Raw genomic sequence first — 19489 nt, 5'->3', positions numbered from 1 at the left:
AAGTTTTTGCTGCAACCGAGCAAATTCAATAAGTATAAAATGGCAAATTTATAAATGTATATTAAACTTTTAACAAATATTAAAGACATTTTCCACTCCCGTAAAAATCCAAATCACTTCAACGTAAAATTACTTTTTACTCACCAATGATAGCTGTGTGAGGGTTAGGTGCTGGTAATACGGGTAACAGCTGACTGGGGTGGACGATAACTGCACTACTATTCACATTATTTACCTGCATATAAAAATATAATAAATAAGATTTAAATATTAAATATAATCGAAAAAGCATTTTATACGGGTCAAACAATGGTTAAACGTAAAATTAGTGTTTTAGCGCTGTTTTATCCTAAGTTCAAGTATTACGTGAGCAGATTTACTGCAATTTATTACTCTTGTCAGCAAAAGTAAGAAAAGCTCTCAATAGTACATAAACGTATTAATTTTTTGTAAGAATACTTGCAAATTCATTACGTTTTCAAGCATAGACAATGTGTGGGTAATATATATAAATAAGAAAATCAAAGATTTTGTACGGCCCCTAAGCATTTATCTGTTTTTTTTTATAGAACAATAATCAATAATCTACAAAAATTGCGTGACGTAATACTTGAACGCTCCCTAACAAGAAATCATAAAAATACTTACATGGTCGCCATTGTCTAGTCCCCTTGGTTCGGACTCGGGCTCGTTAAGCGGCATTGCTAGCTGATGCGCTTTGTGATCTATCTGTAACCAGACATGACTTAACAGTACATCTTGTTGTATGGACTATGTCTAAACGTCTTTATTGTTTAAGAAGACCTGCCTGATTTTGAGGCAATTCTTATAGACCAAGAGCTAGTGAACCCTCCGAGTTGGAAAATCTTATAATGATGAGTCATAGCATGGTTCCATATATGCTAGTTTTATACAAAAATGTATTGTTATTTATTACGTTAACTAAGAATTATAGGTAATTGACAAGTTCATCCTGACTTAATCTCGGTTCTTACCTTTAACGAACGGTACGATGATTACGTTTTAATGTACCGTTCGTTAAATTAAGAACCGAGATTAAGTCAGGATGAACTTGTCAATTACCTATAATTCTTAAAAGTCCGAAACAGGAACAGACCAGGGATGGCAAAATAAGTATGAAAGAGGTAAGACTGTTTGTTGAACAATTAAAATTACAACTTACTTGCATAGTTTCCGTCGGCTCGTTCTTAATCAGCACGATTTTCTTTTCGATACTATTCTGTGGTATCACGTAGTAACGTTTGACCGAATCCCTTGAATCTGTGTCCAAAAGGGACACGAGACGCGCCTGTAAAGGGGCCGGTTTGACAATTCTCTTCTCGTCCATTCGAGCCTCGGAGAGTTCTATGGGACGTGGGTCAGCACGGTGACCATCCGTTTGTGGGACGGAGTGGTCGTCGTCGTCATACTCCGAGACTCGTCTATTCTGAAAATTTTCATGGTTACCCGGTGACGTCATCTCTTCGCGTCGATACTGAAATCAAATTGACTTTTAAGTTTTATTATAATTTACGTATTTTTTTCACACATAATGACAGCAGAATAGCGTAAATATTTCCAAAAGAAAAATAAAACAGTCAATAATTAATTAATTAATTATTTTAATTATGCATCTTTCTTAATTAAGAATTTAAAATCAAATTCGAATTTATATTAATTACACACAACTATCTCGGCGTAACGTCTTGTGTTCGATTCTCGGTGAAACAATTATTGTTTCGAATTTGTAAGCTTGGCTTGGTAACAAATAAATACAAATGGAACAACTGTTCCATGCCTTAGGAGAATTCACATATTGCAATATTTTAGTTTAATCACTTTATTTTTTTTAAATAATAATAATAATAAAAGCCTTTATTGCTGTAATTACTTTTACTAGTACATAAAAATGTGAAGAACTAATGAATTAACACACAACATTAAAAAAAATTAACTCCAATAATTAATCGGCAAGCCGGTTAATTTCTGTTATACAGCTTGTCCTTGGACATACGCCTCCTCTAAGAGCTTCCACTCTTCTGTTTCTAGCTTTACGTAGCCACATTAAAAATTGTTAGTACTTTATAAATTACTAGCTGACCCGGCAAACGTCGTTTTGCCATGTATATTATTTCTAGGAAACATTATTTTTGTTCAATAAAAATAACTATCTTCAATAATAAAAAATAGGGCTTGATCGTAGAGGATGAAGATTAGGGGTTGCAAGTTTTTTGTATGTATCATAAAAAAATAAAAACAAAAAAATTGTTTAAAAAAAATTAAATCTTGTGGACACCCCTTATCACTTAGGGGTTTGAAAGATAGATAGTAGCCGATTCTCAGACTTAGGGAGCGTTCAAGTATTACGTAACGAATTTTGGGAGGGGGGGGGGTCCTTTTGTAAAACGTTACGATGCGGGGCGGGGATTGAATTACGCGTTATCCTTACGTTTTCCTATACAATACATACAATAATCTCCAAATATAGCGTGACGTAATACTAGAACGCTCCCTTACTTAATATGCATTAAAAGTTTAATAAGAATCGGTCGAGCCGTTTAGGAGGAGTACGGGAACGAACATTGTGACACGAGAATTTTATATATTAGATTTACCTGAATATCATGCAATCCATTCCTCAAATGTTGACCCCGATACATGTCAATATCCATGCCATTTGCCGGAATACTTCTTTGCAAGACCAAATTGTGTGGTTCATCTTTTCTTATATTTGACAAACTTTGGTTCATACTAATGGAAATGGAGTGGTTCGGGGTCGAATTCAGGGGCGGTGTGAAGTTTGACTGTATACTGCTGGGTATATTGATCCCGGATGACTGTATACTTATTATATTGGATTGGGTGGATTGGATTGGGCCGTTCCGCTCCTGAAATAAGTTTTTGAAGTTATACTTTTTTTTTAGGGAAAAATTATGAGAGTAAATTTTTACGATGCGCGCGCACACCCTCACAAAAAACCGACACTCTAAAGTAAGCTATAGTCAACATTTTAAAATAAAAAAGTCAATTTCTTAAATTATGCAGAAATATTTTTTTCTGATATTTAAAAACTTTATTTTTACTACATAATGCGTTATAATAAAATTTTCTATTTTTCTACAACAGTAGAATAAGACGAAAGATTAAAAATTTAAAAAGATTTTATCTTGTTACGCCAAAGAAGTATAATTTCTAACGCGTGTACATAAGTACACACACATGTTTTTTATTAAATAAATAAAAGTTTAGCGCCTACACCATTGTTTTAGCAAGACTTATTTTTACTTTAAATTCTCGTGAATTGTAATGGCGACATTTGTGCATTGAGTCAAAAAGTATTTTGCACAAAATATATTTTTGTATCGGCGTATTTTGATGGTTAAAAATTAAAAATGAATAACGGTTTGGGGTTAAACGCATAAATGGTTGACATACAAAATTAAGAGAGAATTACTTAATTGTTTCTTCCTAATTCATATGATTGCTTATGTACGTTAGTCTTAAAAATATTTATATTTAAACTCTGATTTTTAATTCCGTAAAATTCTGATAGCTATTCTTTTGTGACATGTCAGAGATAGCAAACCTTTTTGCCAGGCACATTTTTCAATTTCAATACGCGTTTCAATATTCATTTTATTTATTAGTGAATGTATCCATTTTATTAAGTGCGGTGCTCCACATTAAAAGTGGCTAAACGGTAAGTGATAATTACATCCCTTTTCATCACAAGCAGTAAAAAACGCACAAATAAAGATATAATTTTTGAAGTTATACTTCTTTAGGCGCGTTATGAAAAATTTATGAGAGTGAAATTTTACGATGCGCGCGCACCTGTGACACAAAATTGGGAGTGTGATTATAGCGTGCGCGAGCGAGATAGGAGTAAGACAATCTACAAGTAAAAAGAAATAGAATATGCGTGAAGTTCGTATGCCAAGAATTTTGAATGACCATAATGACATTTGTCATTTACCTTTTAAACAAATAAAGGAGTTTTTATTATTTTTTCAAAGAAATTTAGCAATGCTTTTTCACAAAGACCTATTGTTACTTAGTTAAAAGGTTATGAAACATACGTAGTTATTAAATATTGAATGAATAATATAATAAAATAATAAATAATAATTATTATTAATATTAATTATTAATTGAATAATATACTAAATATTAAATATTATTACATTATTAACGTTAAATATTTGTTATTATTTATTTAATATTTAAAAAAAATAAAGAAAGCCAAAGAAGTATAACTTCTTACGCGCGTACATGAGTACACGCACCCTTTTTTTTTTTTTAAAGGATTATTAAATCTTGAACTAGTAGGCAGTGATGCCAGCTAAATAATAAAATAAAGTGATTAAAGTGAATTCGATTCGATTCGAGATATTGACATATTTGTTATTTTTGTATTAGCTAACATGAGTAAGTAAATATTTAGATTTAAATTTTTGTAGGTACAACCTAAAAAAATACATAGCATTTTTTTATTTCCCTCAAATGAGTCAAATTTGTCCCTTTTTCGGTGGATAACTTTTTAAGTAGCAACACTTATGAAATATCAGAATTCTACGAAATGAAAATTCAGAGCATAATTATTTACAATAAATCTTATGTTGAAGATATAAAAAGTAAAGATAATGAAAGTATATTATATATGTAATGGAATGATATTTCATTAATTTGAATTTGACGCGTCGGAGTGACACGCGATAAAATGGCGGATGACGTGTAAATTAATTTAGTGGATTATAGTGTAAAAAGATAGATTAAAGGATAAATGAACATTAAATGTCGTTTCTTTGTATTTCAGGTAAGAATAATTATAATAGTTAGATCATAAGTGCATTATATTATAAAATGTGATAAATAAAATAAAAACTTTGTATTTCAGAGAAACAATTTTGTGTTTTCATTTAGAAAAAATCCTTGATAATATTACTTATAAAACGACATTTTTGTTTATTAAAAAAAGATGGACCGGCTGCAATTTGAGTTTACAATGATAGCCTCAATCGATGGCAAATCTAATATATTGGCCATAACTTCAATATTGACAGAAGAAGGAAAATGTTATGTTTTACCTGATGAACTGAAGCCGGTGATTCATCATAAATATATAGTTAAATTGAACACTTTTTCAAAAATAAAAAATAGTATAAAGAAAAGGCACCAAAGCAGAAAGATATGGGTAAAATTAGATGAAGATCTAAAGAAAACATATATAGATGAGGAAGGTAATATGCAATTTTTAGATCAATATTTAGAGGAAATGAGCACAAAACAACCAAGAGGCAATGATGATAATTTGCAACATATCCTGGAAAAATTAATAGAATCTACGACAAAAAAAGAAAATCAACATAATTTAAAACATGTTTCAGAGAAATTTATTATTGAAAAATTCACAAGTAAGAATCCTAATGCAGTGCAATGGATAGAGAATTTTGAAAAAGAGTGTGAGCGTTTTAATATTACAAAAGATGAAACAAAAATAGATATATTGAGATTATTTTTAGAAAACTCCAGTTTGGATTGGTATAGCTCGATGGTAATTAAACTATCAGTAAATTCTGAATGGAATGAATGGAAAGACAAATTTTTAGAAACTTTTAGGAACCAAGGGTGGGATGTAGTCACAACTGCTTTCACATTCAAGTATAAAGAAGGGCTGTTAATTGATTATGCTATAAAAAAAGAACGGCTTATACTAGACATAAATAAATCGATAGATTCCAGAACAATGATAGATCTAATTGCAACTGGTTTACCTGGTTTTATCTTGAATAAGTTAAACAGGGACGAACTCAACAACACTACTGATTTGTTCAACGAGATAAGAAAATATGAAGGTATGATCTTCAAGAAAAACTCAACTATATCAAAGAATATATATTCTTATAAAAATAAATTTAATGAGAAGAAGCCATGTAAGACTTGTGAATCCTTGGACAAAGGAATTAGATATCATCCGGAGGAGTTATGTTGGTTCAAGAAAAATAAAAATGAATCTGAAAAGGTTTTTAAAGCCAAAAATGTAAATAATAATTCGATTATTGAAGTAGATATGAATACTGAGAAAAAAAACGAGTAAGTACACCATTAATCAAAATCAAGCTTATATTAGAAAATAAACTAGAAGTGAGCGGTGTTTATGATTCAGGCTCACAGATCTCTTTAATAAATTCAAGATTGATTAAAGTAAAAGAAAAAAAAGACAATGTGAATATAACATATATGAAAACGGTTAATGGTGTGAAGAAGACAGATGGCTTGATAACAATAAAAATAAAAATCTTTGATTTAGAAGAAGAGGTCGATATATATATAGTAGAAAATGAAGATTTTGAGGATTTTATAATCGGATTGGATATGATAAAGAAGTTCAAATTAATCCAAAATGAGGACTTGCAGATAGAACAAAGGAAAATAGACAGGATGTCTAAAGATAACAGAAATGAAGATAAGAATATAAAAATATATGCAATAAATTTCAATGAACACATAGAAACAGAGGAATTTGTTAGTAAGACAGATCATTTAGATAAAGAAAAGAAAATTGAGATAGAAGAAGTTATAAATAAATATAAAACTATTTTTGCTAGGGACAAGTATGATATAGGATCAGTTAAAGATTATGAAGCTCACATAGATTTACTTGTAAATACATACTGTAGTAAAAGACCATACAGATGTACAATAGAAGATAAATTAGAAATCGAAGAACAAATATCCAGATTACTAAAGAATAATTTAATAGAAGAATCTTACAGTCCTTTTGCTGCGCCAGTGACATTAGCATTTAAAAAAGGTGAAAATAGAAAATCTCGATTATGTATAGATTTTAGAGAACTTAACAAAATTGTTGTACCACAAGCTCAACCTTTCCCATTAATAGATGATTTAATTATTAAGACAAGAAATTGTAAGTATTTTACTACTCTTGATATAAACTCAGCATTTTGGGCCATACCACTACGGGTGGAAGATAGATATAAAACAGGATTTGTCACACAAGATGGCCATTTTCAGTGGACCTGCCTTCCTTTTGGTTTAAAAACATCACCAGCAATTTTCCAGAGAGTTTTAAGTAATATTCTGAGAAAGCACAATCTCACAGGATACTCTGTAAATTATATTGATGACATTTTAATCTACTCCTCTACTTTTGAGGACCATATAAGACACATAAAAAATGTATTAGAGGCAATAATAAAAGAAGGCTTTAGATTGAAGTTTATGAAGTGTACCTTTGCCTCAGACTCAGTAAAGTATCTTGGCCATGTAATTCAAAACAACTCGGTAAGACCGTTAAAAGACAATTTGATTTCGATAAAACATTTTCCAACTCCGAAGACACAAAAGAATATCAGACAATTTTTGGGAAAAATTAACTTTTACCATGAATACATACCAAGGAGCGCGATTATCTTAGATCCATTACATAAGTTATTAAGAAAAAACGAAAAGTTTGTGTGGTCAGAGAAGTGTGAAGAATCATTTAATCAAATAAAGAGATATTTATGTTCTCAACCGGTATTGGAAATATATGACAAAGACTTACCAATAAAAATCTTCACAGATGCTTCCTTAGAGGGTATCGGAGCAATATTAAAACAAACACAACTGGACGGTAATGACAAACCAGTGGCATATTTTTCAAAAAAACTGAATGAATCTCAAAAACGGAAAAAAGCTATATACTTAGAATGTTTTGCTATGAAAGAAGCAGTCAAATACTGGCAACACTGGCTCATTGGAAAACAATTCACTATTTACTCAGACCACAAACCTTTAGAAAACATGAACATTAAATGCAGGACAGACGAAGAATTGGGTGATCTCACATACTACCTGTCTCAATACGACTTTACGGTAAAATATATACCTGGTAAAGAAAATGTAGAAGCAGACTGTTTGAGCCGAAATCCTGTATTAGAATCAGAAGATAACAAAGAAGAATTATTGAAAATTGTTAATTTAATACAAATAAAGGATATAGTTGAAGATCAAGAGCAAAATGAAACAATAAAAGAAACAAAAGAAAATCTAATACAAAAAAATACAATATATTATAAGAAAATAAAGAAACATGAAAAGATTATCCTCTCAGAAGAATTTAGTAAGAAACTTATAAAAAAGGTGCATGAAGATTTATGCCATATTGGGATCAGACAATTGCAGAAAAAAATAAGTCCAATATACACAGCTAAAAACCTAACAAAGAATATTATAAATATTTGTAAAACATGTGAAATATGCATAAAAAATAAATCAAGAGGTCAAGGAAAATTTGGATTAATGTCACAACTGGGACCAGCAACAAAACCATTTGAGATAATGTCAATGGATACTATAGGTGGCTTTGGAGGATCTAGATCAACAAAAAAGTACCTACACCTTTTAGTAGACCATTATACAAGATATGCATTTATTGTGACGTCAAAAACACAGAATGCAAGTGATTTTATAAAACTAACAAAGAATGTACTAGAAACAGATGAGATTGGAATAATTTTGACAGATCAATATCCAGGCATCAATTCAAGAGAATTTAAGCAATATCTAAATGAAAATAATGTGAAATTAATTTTTACAGCTGTGAATACACCATTCTCAAATGGCTTGAATGAAAGGTTAAATCAAACAATAGTTAATAAAATAAGATGTAGAATAAATGAGAAAAATAATAAGAGAACATGGACAACAGTGGCAAGAGAATGTATAGAGAAATATAATGAAACAGAACACTCCGTTACAGGTTTTGCACCAAAATATTTACTGGATGGTACAAATGTCAGCATTCTACCAAATGAATTAAAAATAATAGAGGGAGAAGACAAGTGGATTGCTGATAAAAGATTGGCATTAGAAAATACAATAAAATCCCACAAGTATAATAAGAAAATATTTGATAGAAAAAGAAAAATGCAAGAGTTTAATATAGGAGACAGTGTATATGTTGAGAATGGAAATAGACTGAATAGAAAGAAATTAGACGAATTAAAAATAGGTCCTTTTAAGATAGTAGGGAAAATATCGAACTCCATTTACAGGATTGACACTGGTAACAGAAAAACAGAATCAACTTTGTTCCACATAACAAAATTACAACCGGTTACAACAGAATCTGAAGAAGATGAAATATAAGGAAACGAATATGAAGATAGCTATTAAGTATAGTGTGTAGATATATTATTCAGAATTTTTTCTCTTAGGGGGGGAGATGTAATGGAATGATATTTCATTAATTTGAATTTGACGCGTCGGAGTGACACGCGATAAAATGGCGGATGACGTGTAAATTAATTTAGTGGATTATAGTGTAAAAAGATAGATTAAAGGATAAATGAACATTAAATGTCGTTTCTTTGTATTTCAGGTAAGAATAATTATAATAGTTAGATCATAAGTGCATTATATTATAAAATGTGATAAATAAAATAAAAACTTTGTATTTCAGAGAAACAATTTTGTGTTTTCATTTAGAAAAAATCCTTGATAATATTACTTATATATATATAACGCATTGATACTCAATATGTTACTATATTATAAAACGCGATAAATAAATGTAAATTACCTGATATTGATAATGGTAAGTAGGGGCTGGAGATAGTCTGATAACACTAGTAGCAATACAGGCTGGCGAACTCATTCTGCCTGGTCGCACCAACTCGGGCCTAGTAAAAAAAATATAACCTTAAAAATATATAATAAATGCACGCTTGTATATAATCATTTCTATTAGACTTATAACCAGTTACTGATATTACTGTGGAATTTTTTTTAAGACTTTATAAGACTGTAAATAGTTATGAAACTTTTAAATTTCAAATGTTGATAGTTATAATAACTAATTTCAATTAAATTTTAATTATAATAAAAATTAAAATTATACATGTTTTATTTATACCATAAAAGAAGAATTAAAAATTTATGTAAAATAATTTTTATATTAATTCAAAACGTCGACTAATTATTACTAAATAATTTGCCTTGTTTTAATCGAGTAAAAGTGTATAAATACATTACCTTATAAGATGGTGTGGCGGCGCTGCAGGCGGTTGTGGTGAGGAAATGGGGACAAAAACGTTATCGCCTACTGGGGACGCTCCCGGACTGCCGGAGCGAGAGCTGCCCAGGGAAACTGAACAGACAAAATTTTAACTATAAGTAAAATATTATTATTATTCGGAAATAGTTATTATTATTAGGTTTAATATAATTTGAGGCAACTTTTGTCCGTGTGTCGTACACAAATGCCTGCTTTATATCCTTCCGCATATAGCGGAGAACCGGCAATGCAGTTATTCAAACTAATATTTGCTACGCCACATTTCATTTATTAACAAATATACTTTAATTTTTTTCACATTAAGTTTCAAAATGATTACTATCGAACTTTAATGACATAACAGTATTATCAATTGTATTTAGTATATTGTAGTACACGACGGTTCTCTTTCCGCAAAGATTAACTTATGGTGATAGCAATTCAAGCAAAAGTCGCCAACTTGGGATTGCGCGGTTTAACTCAAAGTCGGAGTAAAACTCACCCAGCATATTAGCAGCCTCGGTTTCGTCGGGGTCAAAGCGCCCCGCAACGCGATAGTTAGGTGGAGTTGTGTCTGACTCACGAGAAGTTTCATCCCCTTCGATCCCCGTACCACTTGACGACAATGATTTACTGCTGCTTCTGAAATACGATTAAAATATATTTATAAACGTACTATCTCCCTTTGATCGGCAAAAAAAAAATCGATCATCCCGATAGAATTTTTACTTTCCAAGAAAATTCAGGACTAACATACAAACTAACATATACTGCATAGCTTCCTGCTTAGAATCCTAAATATATAATAGTATTCTCATAATATATTTCTACTCAACACAACGAGCTTAACCAATACTCCTTTTAAAAGTGGGTTAAAATAAGCAACAAAAGCAAAAATATTTGAAAACTAACCTCTGTTGGGGCGTATGTGTTGCTCCCTGCGCAAGCGGTGTATTGGAGGACCTAGGTACACCTCGCAACGATAGATGGCGGGAACAAAAGCCGCGGCGCTGACTCTCCTTTGTGCAGCCGTCCTTTGAACAAAGCCGCCTCCACTGCTTCCCGTTAAACTTCTTACGAATACCAGTGGGTGTGGATACAACATCGCCCTTTTTGTACTTATGTGGCGTTGCTGCTTGAGATCTGCAAGTATAAGAAGAAATATTATAAATGTGAAATGGAAATATTTTAATAGCATTATTTTTACCAAAAATAATTACTTAACTATAGTCAGTCGTACTACTTATTATATTATTGTACCTATATGAATTTATTAATTTGGATTATTCCCCTTAACCTGTTTTCCCAAAATAGATATCCTGAGACAACCAAGCGCGAACTAGCGTACTCGCGAGCGCGAATCACGTACGTCAATATATTTTTGACATATAAGTTTATTTATTGACAAAAACAGATTACATAACAACCACCTATTCCAGGGTCATAATTTCAGGAGCCTGTGACATCCCATTTTCATGTTATATGTAGCAATATCAAGAATTAATTACATTATTTAGATAAATAGAAAATTAAATAAACTTATATAGGTGAGTCATAGTTCCGCTATAAATCTAAATTTATAGAGTGTTTTAATAAAAGTTTGTTGCTGAAAGTTTTAATTATAAAACACATTATTATGTCATGTTTCTATTAAAAGAAAAAACACATAGTCTAATATAATTCGTAAAACTGCTAAGTAAAACAAGTAGTGATTACAACCCAGAAATTTCTGTTTTCCTAGCGTTTTTCTCATTGTTTTCAGCAGTCTTTTGCGTAAAGAAGAATCTGGTAATCAGTAGAAATCTCTCCCACGGCCGCAGAGGTTTATAAATACCTGGGTGTAGGCGGTTGAGATCGCGGAGTAAGACTCCCTTCTATGAGACTCGATGTACTTCCTCGGCTTTGGAGACTGCTGCGTTTACTATTGCTGCAATCTAAAAATACAAACATTATTATACAATAAATCACAATGACACCTTATTATATAGTTTTTTATACACGAATTTGTTCTTTAGAAATCATCCCTTATATAAAGCTTAGCCACACACATAAATTCGACATCATGGAGTACAAAGTTCAATTCGTGATAGTTATGGTCTATGAATAACAACAATGTAGTATTTTTTTAATACTTTTAATTCTTAACATACCACAGACTAAGTACTAAAATAGTTACCAAGTTTCACAAAGATCATTGTAGACCAGTCTAAAATGTTTTAGGTCTATATCGAAATTAATATAACTATTTAATGGGGTTTTAGAACAGGTATTCGTAGGTTCGATCTGCAGCTGTACCAATATACTTTCTATGTATGCATTTAACGCTCGTACGGTGAAGGAAAACATCGTGAGAAAACTGGTATGACCCAAAAAGTCAAAGGCACAGAGGGCTGATCGCCTACTTTCCTATTAAAACCAACTATCACGAAACAAAAGGTTTTAGCACCATTGTTTCTTTTATCGCGGTTGCAATTAAATCTTAAAATAACATACCCATATGCGAGGCATCAGTAGGAAACATGATATCCTCCCTTGGCAGGTCATCATCACTTTCTCCATAATCATCAAATGGCCTGGAACCATTTGAGAGGGCACCAACTGTCACAACTTGCCCTGCACCAGCTAAAGGCGATGACGTCACAAACTCCCCACCGCCCATGGAGTACTGGAAGTTACGAGGAGCCCATACATAATTATGTTATACGTAACAATGCATATTTCATATCTATACCATAATAAATGTTAATAAAAGAACACAGAAATTTCCTAACATAGTCCATTCACCTACAATATCATAAATAAGGGGGAGTCGAAATGTTTTCTACATATCTCTTAGCGTTTGTATGGACACACAATATGTAACAAATAGTTTTTTTTTTAAATAAAAAAGGCAAAGGGCAACGGTGCAGGAGGCTCATCTCCACTCTCAATGCCAAGGGCTTTAAGAAATGGACTTATTTAATTTTCTTGAAGGACCCTAAGTCGAATTGGTTCGGAAATACTTCAGTGGGCAGCTGGTTTCACATAGTGGTGGTGCGCGGTAAAAACTTCCTTAAGAAACGCTCAGTTGTGGAACGACGGACTTCGAGTTGATACGGGTGGAACTTCGTATTTTAACTTTCCAATGCTCACAAGGTTTTTGTTGTAATGTAAATTCTTATATAAATTACGATATGATAATTTAATCGGCTATAATAACTACCATTGGTATCTTCTGGATTATACAGGATACTCGTTATTTTTAAGCCATAATAACAGACATTACGTAATATATACATTTGGTTTAACCTTGTGGTTAGCAATTATGGGCAAATACAACCCAACAATATAGATAATAAATTATAAATTAGTTTAAATCTATTTATGTTTTTAAACTCGTAACTTAACCAGATTTTTCGCGGTAGGAGAAAGTCGCATGCACTTAATTATGAAAAAAAAAAAGACTAAACCTATATCTTAAATGTAGGCAATGCTGCAAAAACCTTTAGCAAAAAAAAATGATTGTTTTGATGTTTCGGATTGGTCCGTTTGTGATTAATTTTTATAGTGAGGAGAAAGTTCCAAGGAAGAGTTGCTCAATCGTGCTTACCGGTACACAGGTAGAAACGGGATGTATCCGCAAATGCTGGGGCATCATGGCCGCGTGCGAACCAGCATCTTCTAACTCGTCAGCCCAGGGAGGCTGCAGTAGACGGATATCAGCTCTTTTCACTTCAACCGTGTCCTTTATACCTTCACCGTCAATGACCTATAAAAGAAGTTATTGTTAAAGAGCATTGCTTCTTACATACCTCAAAAGTTGGAGTTACAATGAAACTAAACAAAAAAGTCATAGCACAGCGCAAAAGATGACTACGACCAGAGTTAGCCAAAAGACCACGAGCTGTCCACACAGACTTATATATTCGTTTCAAAATTTTATTAGAGTTTATAATTGATAGCGTATTTTTTTTTTGACAATTCACACCAAATGACCGAGTCCCATGCTAAGCTGGTGAAGCTTGTGTTATGGGTACTAGGCAACGGATATACATACATAGTTAGATAGACATATAAATACATATTTAAACACCCAAGACCTAAGCACAACACCAAATGCTCATCACATCGATGTTCGTCTCAGCCGGGGATCGAACCCGGGACCCATGGATTCGCAGTCAGGGGTACTAACCACTAGACCAATGAGTCGTCTAAATAGTATAGAATAGAGATTGTATTCCAAACTCTCAATTATAAAATACTTGTATATTTTAAAGAATATCGACTGCATTTTAATAAAGGGTTTTATTATAATAAAATGTTTTTAAGTGTACACACGATAATACGATCAAAAGAATGTCCAACCTATTTCCTGCTTCTAACTTGTTTAAAACTCAACATAGATTCATCAGCGTAACGCGAATTATCATTTGATTGAATTCAATCATTATATTTTACTACTATTCCGATACTATCGAAATGTTCTTTTCTGTTTTTTTTCTGTTACTGTATTAAAATAAAAATGCTATTAGACCCATAAAATACTAGACTTACCTGTACTCGAATCCTGATAGGCGAATTATGTATTTCGAACACGTAACCTTCTACAAACACGTTTTGAACACTGTCCCGACTAGCATCAGTCCTAACGACACACGAAGACCCAATAGATATATGACTCAATTGGGGACTCGCATCACTGATAACGTCATACTTATTTGCACCAAACACATTACCATATTCAATCGCTTCATTTTCCTGTCCATCCAATTCCACTATCACTTTACAACCCTCTGCCTGTCGAATGACCCCCGGCGTGTAAATTCCGCGCTGTTTCGCTAAGACTCTGTGATCCCGCCACTCAGATAAGTCTATGTTTGGATAAGAGATGTATTCTGTTTGTTTTATCGGTGACGATCGCACGATCGGCGAAGGTTGGAGAATAGACTGATACGTGGGCGTGTATTCAACTGACGGAGCTGAAACTTGGACATTTAGATTTCTTTCAGTGAGGCTGTTCATACAATTCCTTTCTATCTCCTCTAGTTCAGATGGCGCCAATTTCCGTTTCTTCGGCAAATTGCGGATCGGTGCCTGCGTTGGAGTTTGTTGAGCAGGTTGACCACCGTTGGTATTAGGTGTAGTCGGATTAGCCATTGTTATATTTGGGGTTGGATTGGTACTTGATTGTGACAAACTCACTGTTCCCACACTACTAATCACCGATGCTGGGATCTGAAAACAATACATTTCTAAATGAATATTGTTTGATATACACAAAAATTTGAAAATATATCAAAGTGTTAAATGGCTATTATTTTGCTTGCAAGTATCTTCCCGTTAACTACCAAATGTAATAAAAATTAAAGAGATGGCGATTACGTAAACACGTTTAAAATAGTTTACGATAAGATCTTCAATAACAAGTATTTAAATGTGACATAAAGTTATCAAACTTCCATTATATTATTATTTGGCATTTTTTTTTTTAAGACAATTCACACCAATTGACCTAGTCCCATGCTAAGCTGGTGAAGCATGTGTTATGGGTACTAGGCAACGGATATACATACATATTATAGATAGATAGACATATAAATACATATTTAAACACCCAAGACCTAAGCACAACACCAAATGCTCATCACATCGATGTTCGTCTCAGCCGGGGATCGAACCCGGGACCCATGGATTCGCAGTCAGGGGTACTAACCACTAGACCAATGAGTCGTCTCGAATTATTTGGCATGAATCAGTGTAAACACAGTAGCTTGAAGCTTCAAACCCAAAGGTTGTTCTTTCGAACCACAAAAGGCTGATCACCTACTTGCCTATAAAGAATAATAATGAAGGCAATGGATAAAGAAATCTGAGGTCAAGACCAAGAGTTGCCAATGGCAAGTGTTTTCGTTTTACGTTAGTACACAATCGTAATGGTATTTCTTGTAGTTATAATTATATCGTAAAAGAAATTAGTTTATAAATATGACATAATTATTATCAAACAATTAAAATTAAATTAATTATTTCGGGGAAACAATCTTTGATTATCGAACGTGACGTATTCTGAAAAGAAACCAAACAGTGTATCTTTATTCAACTATTCTAAATCACATTACGAGTTAAGGAATGTCCAGACCAAATGATTTTTCAAATAAAAACCTATTCCAATATTAGTTTTACCATATAGGAATCAAGACACGACTGTGGGCGCATCTCAACTCCTTTTTGTAAAGACCAGAAAACATAACAATATTATACCCTTGAGGAGATCTCAAGGGCATACATTATGTAGATAGCGTCATATTAATCAGTTTCTGAACTACATTTTTAATCCTCGGCTTAATGAAAAGAACATAATCTGCTAGCTGAGCCCTATTTGTTCAAATTGTTATATAATCGAACTGAATATACCCCTTTGTATTATGAAAAAAACATACATGTTTATAAAGTATTCCTAAAATTTGATTTAAAAAAATCTTATATAAAATAGTAAATATATAGGAATAGGAATATAAAATATAGTTAATATATTCATTAGACTAGTATAACAGTAAATAACTTATCTGACCAAAATGTGGCAAAATAATACCAATGATAATCTATCCTATTTTTCCTATTTTTCCTACTTAAACCTACCAAAGCTTCAATTCGATTAGATTGTTATATTTTAACTTGTTTGCTAACGAGTGTGATAAGGACAAAACATACAATAACTTTTTAGAGTTTACTGAGTTTTGAAAAAGAGGGGTTAGGGGCCGTTCAAGTAATACGTAAGCACTATAGGTGTGAGGGTGGGGGGGTCTTAATAGATCAATTTGATCTGATTACGTCAACAGTACTTTTTTACACATATTACCCACACATGGTCTATGCTTGCATGCATTTTCGAGGATTCCTACAAAAAAAAACATTTATGTACTATTATTTTTGAGACCTTTAATTACTTTTGCTGACAAGAGGGGGGGGGGGGGGGAATAAATTGCAGTAAATCTGCTTACGTAATACTTGAACGGCCCCTATAGGTAAACAAATTATGACCTATTTCATTCTAATGAAATATTAAAATATTGCCCTAACCCAAACTTATCCAGATAGTTTCGGATTCGTAATAAATCCATTTGATATTTTATATGGGCGCACAATGAGTCAGTGCGATTTTTAAAACGCGAGGACCGACACGTATTCAATAAAGAAGGATATAGATATCAATGTATGTTTATAGTTGAAGAAGGTGACATTTTCCACCTTACAAGAGAGGATGAGAGGAAATATTTTAGAAAGCAGCCGTAACAATTATGTTTTTCTTTTAAGTATTAACTTGTAGTTCGTTTAATGTTTAATTTCAGTTTTAGTTTATTTTCTATTCATGTGCTATAATTGACTTGTTTTCTGTTCCGTATATTTGTTTAACAATGTAATCTATTTTGGATTTGTATATTGTCTAAGTATTTTCTTTTTAATATGTGGCGCTCAGTGGAGTAACAATAGGGCGGCAAAATGCCACGGGCCCCCGACCCAACAGGGCCCCTGCCCAAGAGATATTATGTTATATAGATGAATGCGAAGTCTCCAATACGCATTGGGCTAGCGTGGGGACTACAGACCATTCCCTCTCGCCTAAGAGAGGAGTCCTATGGCCATTAGTGGGACATATACAACGTGTAATTGAGTACGCTGAAAATCTCGAAGTTTATTAAAATTAAACTGAGTACAACGTGACGATTTTTACTGATAGGGCCCCATCAAACGAATTTGCCACGGGCCTCAGATGGTATAGTTACGACACTGATGTAGCTGTAAGATTACTTATAAATAAATAAATAGTTGGTATGTTTACCTGATCGTCTATATCAGGGTAATGCGAGTGCGCGCGATAATGCCGCGTGGAGCTGGGCGGCTGCGTGCCCGCGCCGCTCGTTTGAGCGCGCTGCATCACCGCCGCTACCACGGCTCACTCATTGCGCCTGAAAACATCAAGATTTAAAGATTATACACACCAGTATAATAGAGTTCCTATGTAACTTCTAGATATACAAATTATTTATATAATCATACAAACTATCGTCATTTGCTAGCGAGTCTAACATCGAAATTAGTAGAGTAAAACTAACGTGACGAGACGTCCCGTTTTGAACGGGACTGTCCCTTTTTCCAATTAGGAGTCCCGGTGACCCCAAAATGAACTGTAGGACGCAAAATTGTCCCGTTTTCAGAAACCGCGCGAAAATTTAAGCAGCAGAATATAAAAAAACATGCCAAGAGTTTCATTCTTATTTGTAATCGTCACTAGCTATATTAAAATTTGTTCTTCTGATAAATATAAACATATGTAAACATTTTGGGTACCTACATTTTGTGATTCGTAACTTTTAACCCAACAAACTTTTTCTGAATAAATAACTTTAAAAAAGTGTTTTTTTTTCATTGACTACTTATTATTTGACCTAGACTAAACCAATGTCCCGTTTTGAGTCAATAAATAAATGGTCACTTTAGGTAAATCACAAACATAGTAATACAGTTGACCTATAATATTAGATTATACCTAGAATTACATGCTCTTAAACATAAGACAAAACTCGTTCTTCAATATACAAGGAAAACCGATGAGTAATAGTTCTAATAAGCGATATTATACGGTGTAATTCAACAATAGGCAATGATTTTTTACTCAATTTAAACTCGTTAATAATAAAATAACTCTGCTTTACAAGAAATTTGATCATTTCGTAATACTAGTTCGTAACTAGTTACGTACGGGCTTTAACAGGGTTAAATCTTCTATTTTTTGTTTCAAAGAACATGGTTCACACGGGCAGGAGGCTCACCTGATATTAAGTGACACAGACACTCTCAATGCCAAAGAGCTCACGAGTGCGTTGCCGGCATTTTAAATTGAAATTCTATTGCATTCTACTCGCTCAATATGTGCTTTGTAAAATTTCCTTTAATTAGAACTCTTTGAGCCCAATTCTTAAATTGTAGTGTACTATACACGTAGATATTGCAAATACATGAATCAAATGTTGCAATAATATTCATCACGACAGTTATTTTCGCTTACATCGAAATAGACATAGCTTCGATCAATAACCTGGAGCTAAGTTGAGCACTAATTGTTTTATTCTTTCACTCCCGACAATGGGGCGTGGTAATTAATATTATACGTACATTGTTCAATGGTATTTGGCGTTGCGCGTTGTACCTTTTAGCGCACCCCTCAACCCGTTTGACGAAACACGATGAAATTGATTTATAAAAATCTGCTATAGACACAAGCCACAATTATATGTTAAAATGGCTATTCACTTGTTCTCCTGACCTTATTAAATACACATTAAAAGTGGAAATAAAACTGAAATGTTTATTTTTAATACATTTTTAAAACGTTTGTATCACAAACAGGTGAATTTATTGTGAATGAAACATATAACCGTGACTATTGAA

The 19489-nt window shown here is 32.8% G+C and overlaps 1 protein-coding gene across 3 annotated transcripts in view; it reads right to left on the bottom strand.

Annotated features, from left to right (window-relative positions):
• LOC125053482 (protein capicua homolog) overlaps positions 1–19489 on the bottom strand; it is a 41692-nt gene that overhangs the window by 16489 nt on the left and 5714 nt on the right. For 2 of the 3 annotated variants that reach the window (XM_047654821.1, XM_047654822.1), the window contains exons 2-14: positions 17880–18006; positions 14594–15274; positions 13650–13808; positions 12554–12725; positions 11895–11994; positions 10973–11203; positions 10563–10702; positions 10039–10153; positions 9587–9686; positions 2616–2888; positions 1184–1495; positions 649–729; positions 145–235 (exon numbers count right to left, since the gene is read on the bottom strand). In XM_047654821.1, the coding sequence (XP_047510777.1) occupies positions 145–235; positions 649–729; positions 1184–1495; positions 2616–2888; positions 9587–9686; positions 10039–10153; positions 10563–10702; positions 10973–11203; positions 11895–11994; positions 12554–12725; positions 13650–13808; positions 14594–15274; positions 17880–17975 (2551 nt within the window). In that variant the 5' untranslated portion in view covers positions 17976–18006. Of the gene's footprint in view, positions 1–144; positions 236–648; positions 730–1183; positions 1496–2615; positions 2889–9586; positions 9687–10038; positions 10154–10562; positions 10703–10972; positions 11204–11894; positions 11995–12553; positions 12726–13649; positions 13809–14593; positions 15275–17879; positions 18007–19489 lie in introns of those variants that run through there. The other variant, XM_047654823.1, reaches the window with a different exon arrangement.

The sequence above is a fragment of the Pieris napi genome, chromosome 11 (assembly GCF_905475465.1).
Source record: "Pieris napi chromosome 11, ilPieNapi1.2, whole genome shotgun sequence".
In the NCBI taxonomy this organism is placed as follows: domain Eukaryota; kingdom Metazoa; phylum Arthropoda; class Insecta; order Lepidoptera; family Pieridae; genus Pieris; species Pieris napi.
Note: the sequence above shows the minus strand (reverse complement) of the source record. Positions and strands in the feature narration are given on the sequence as shown.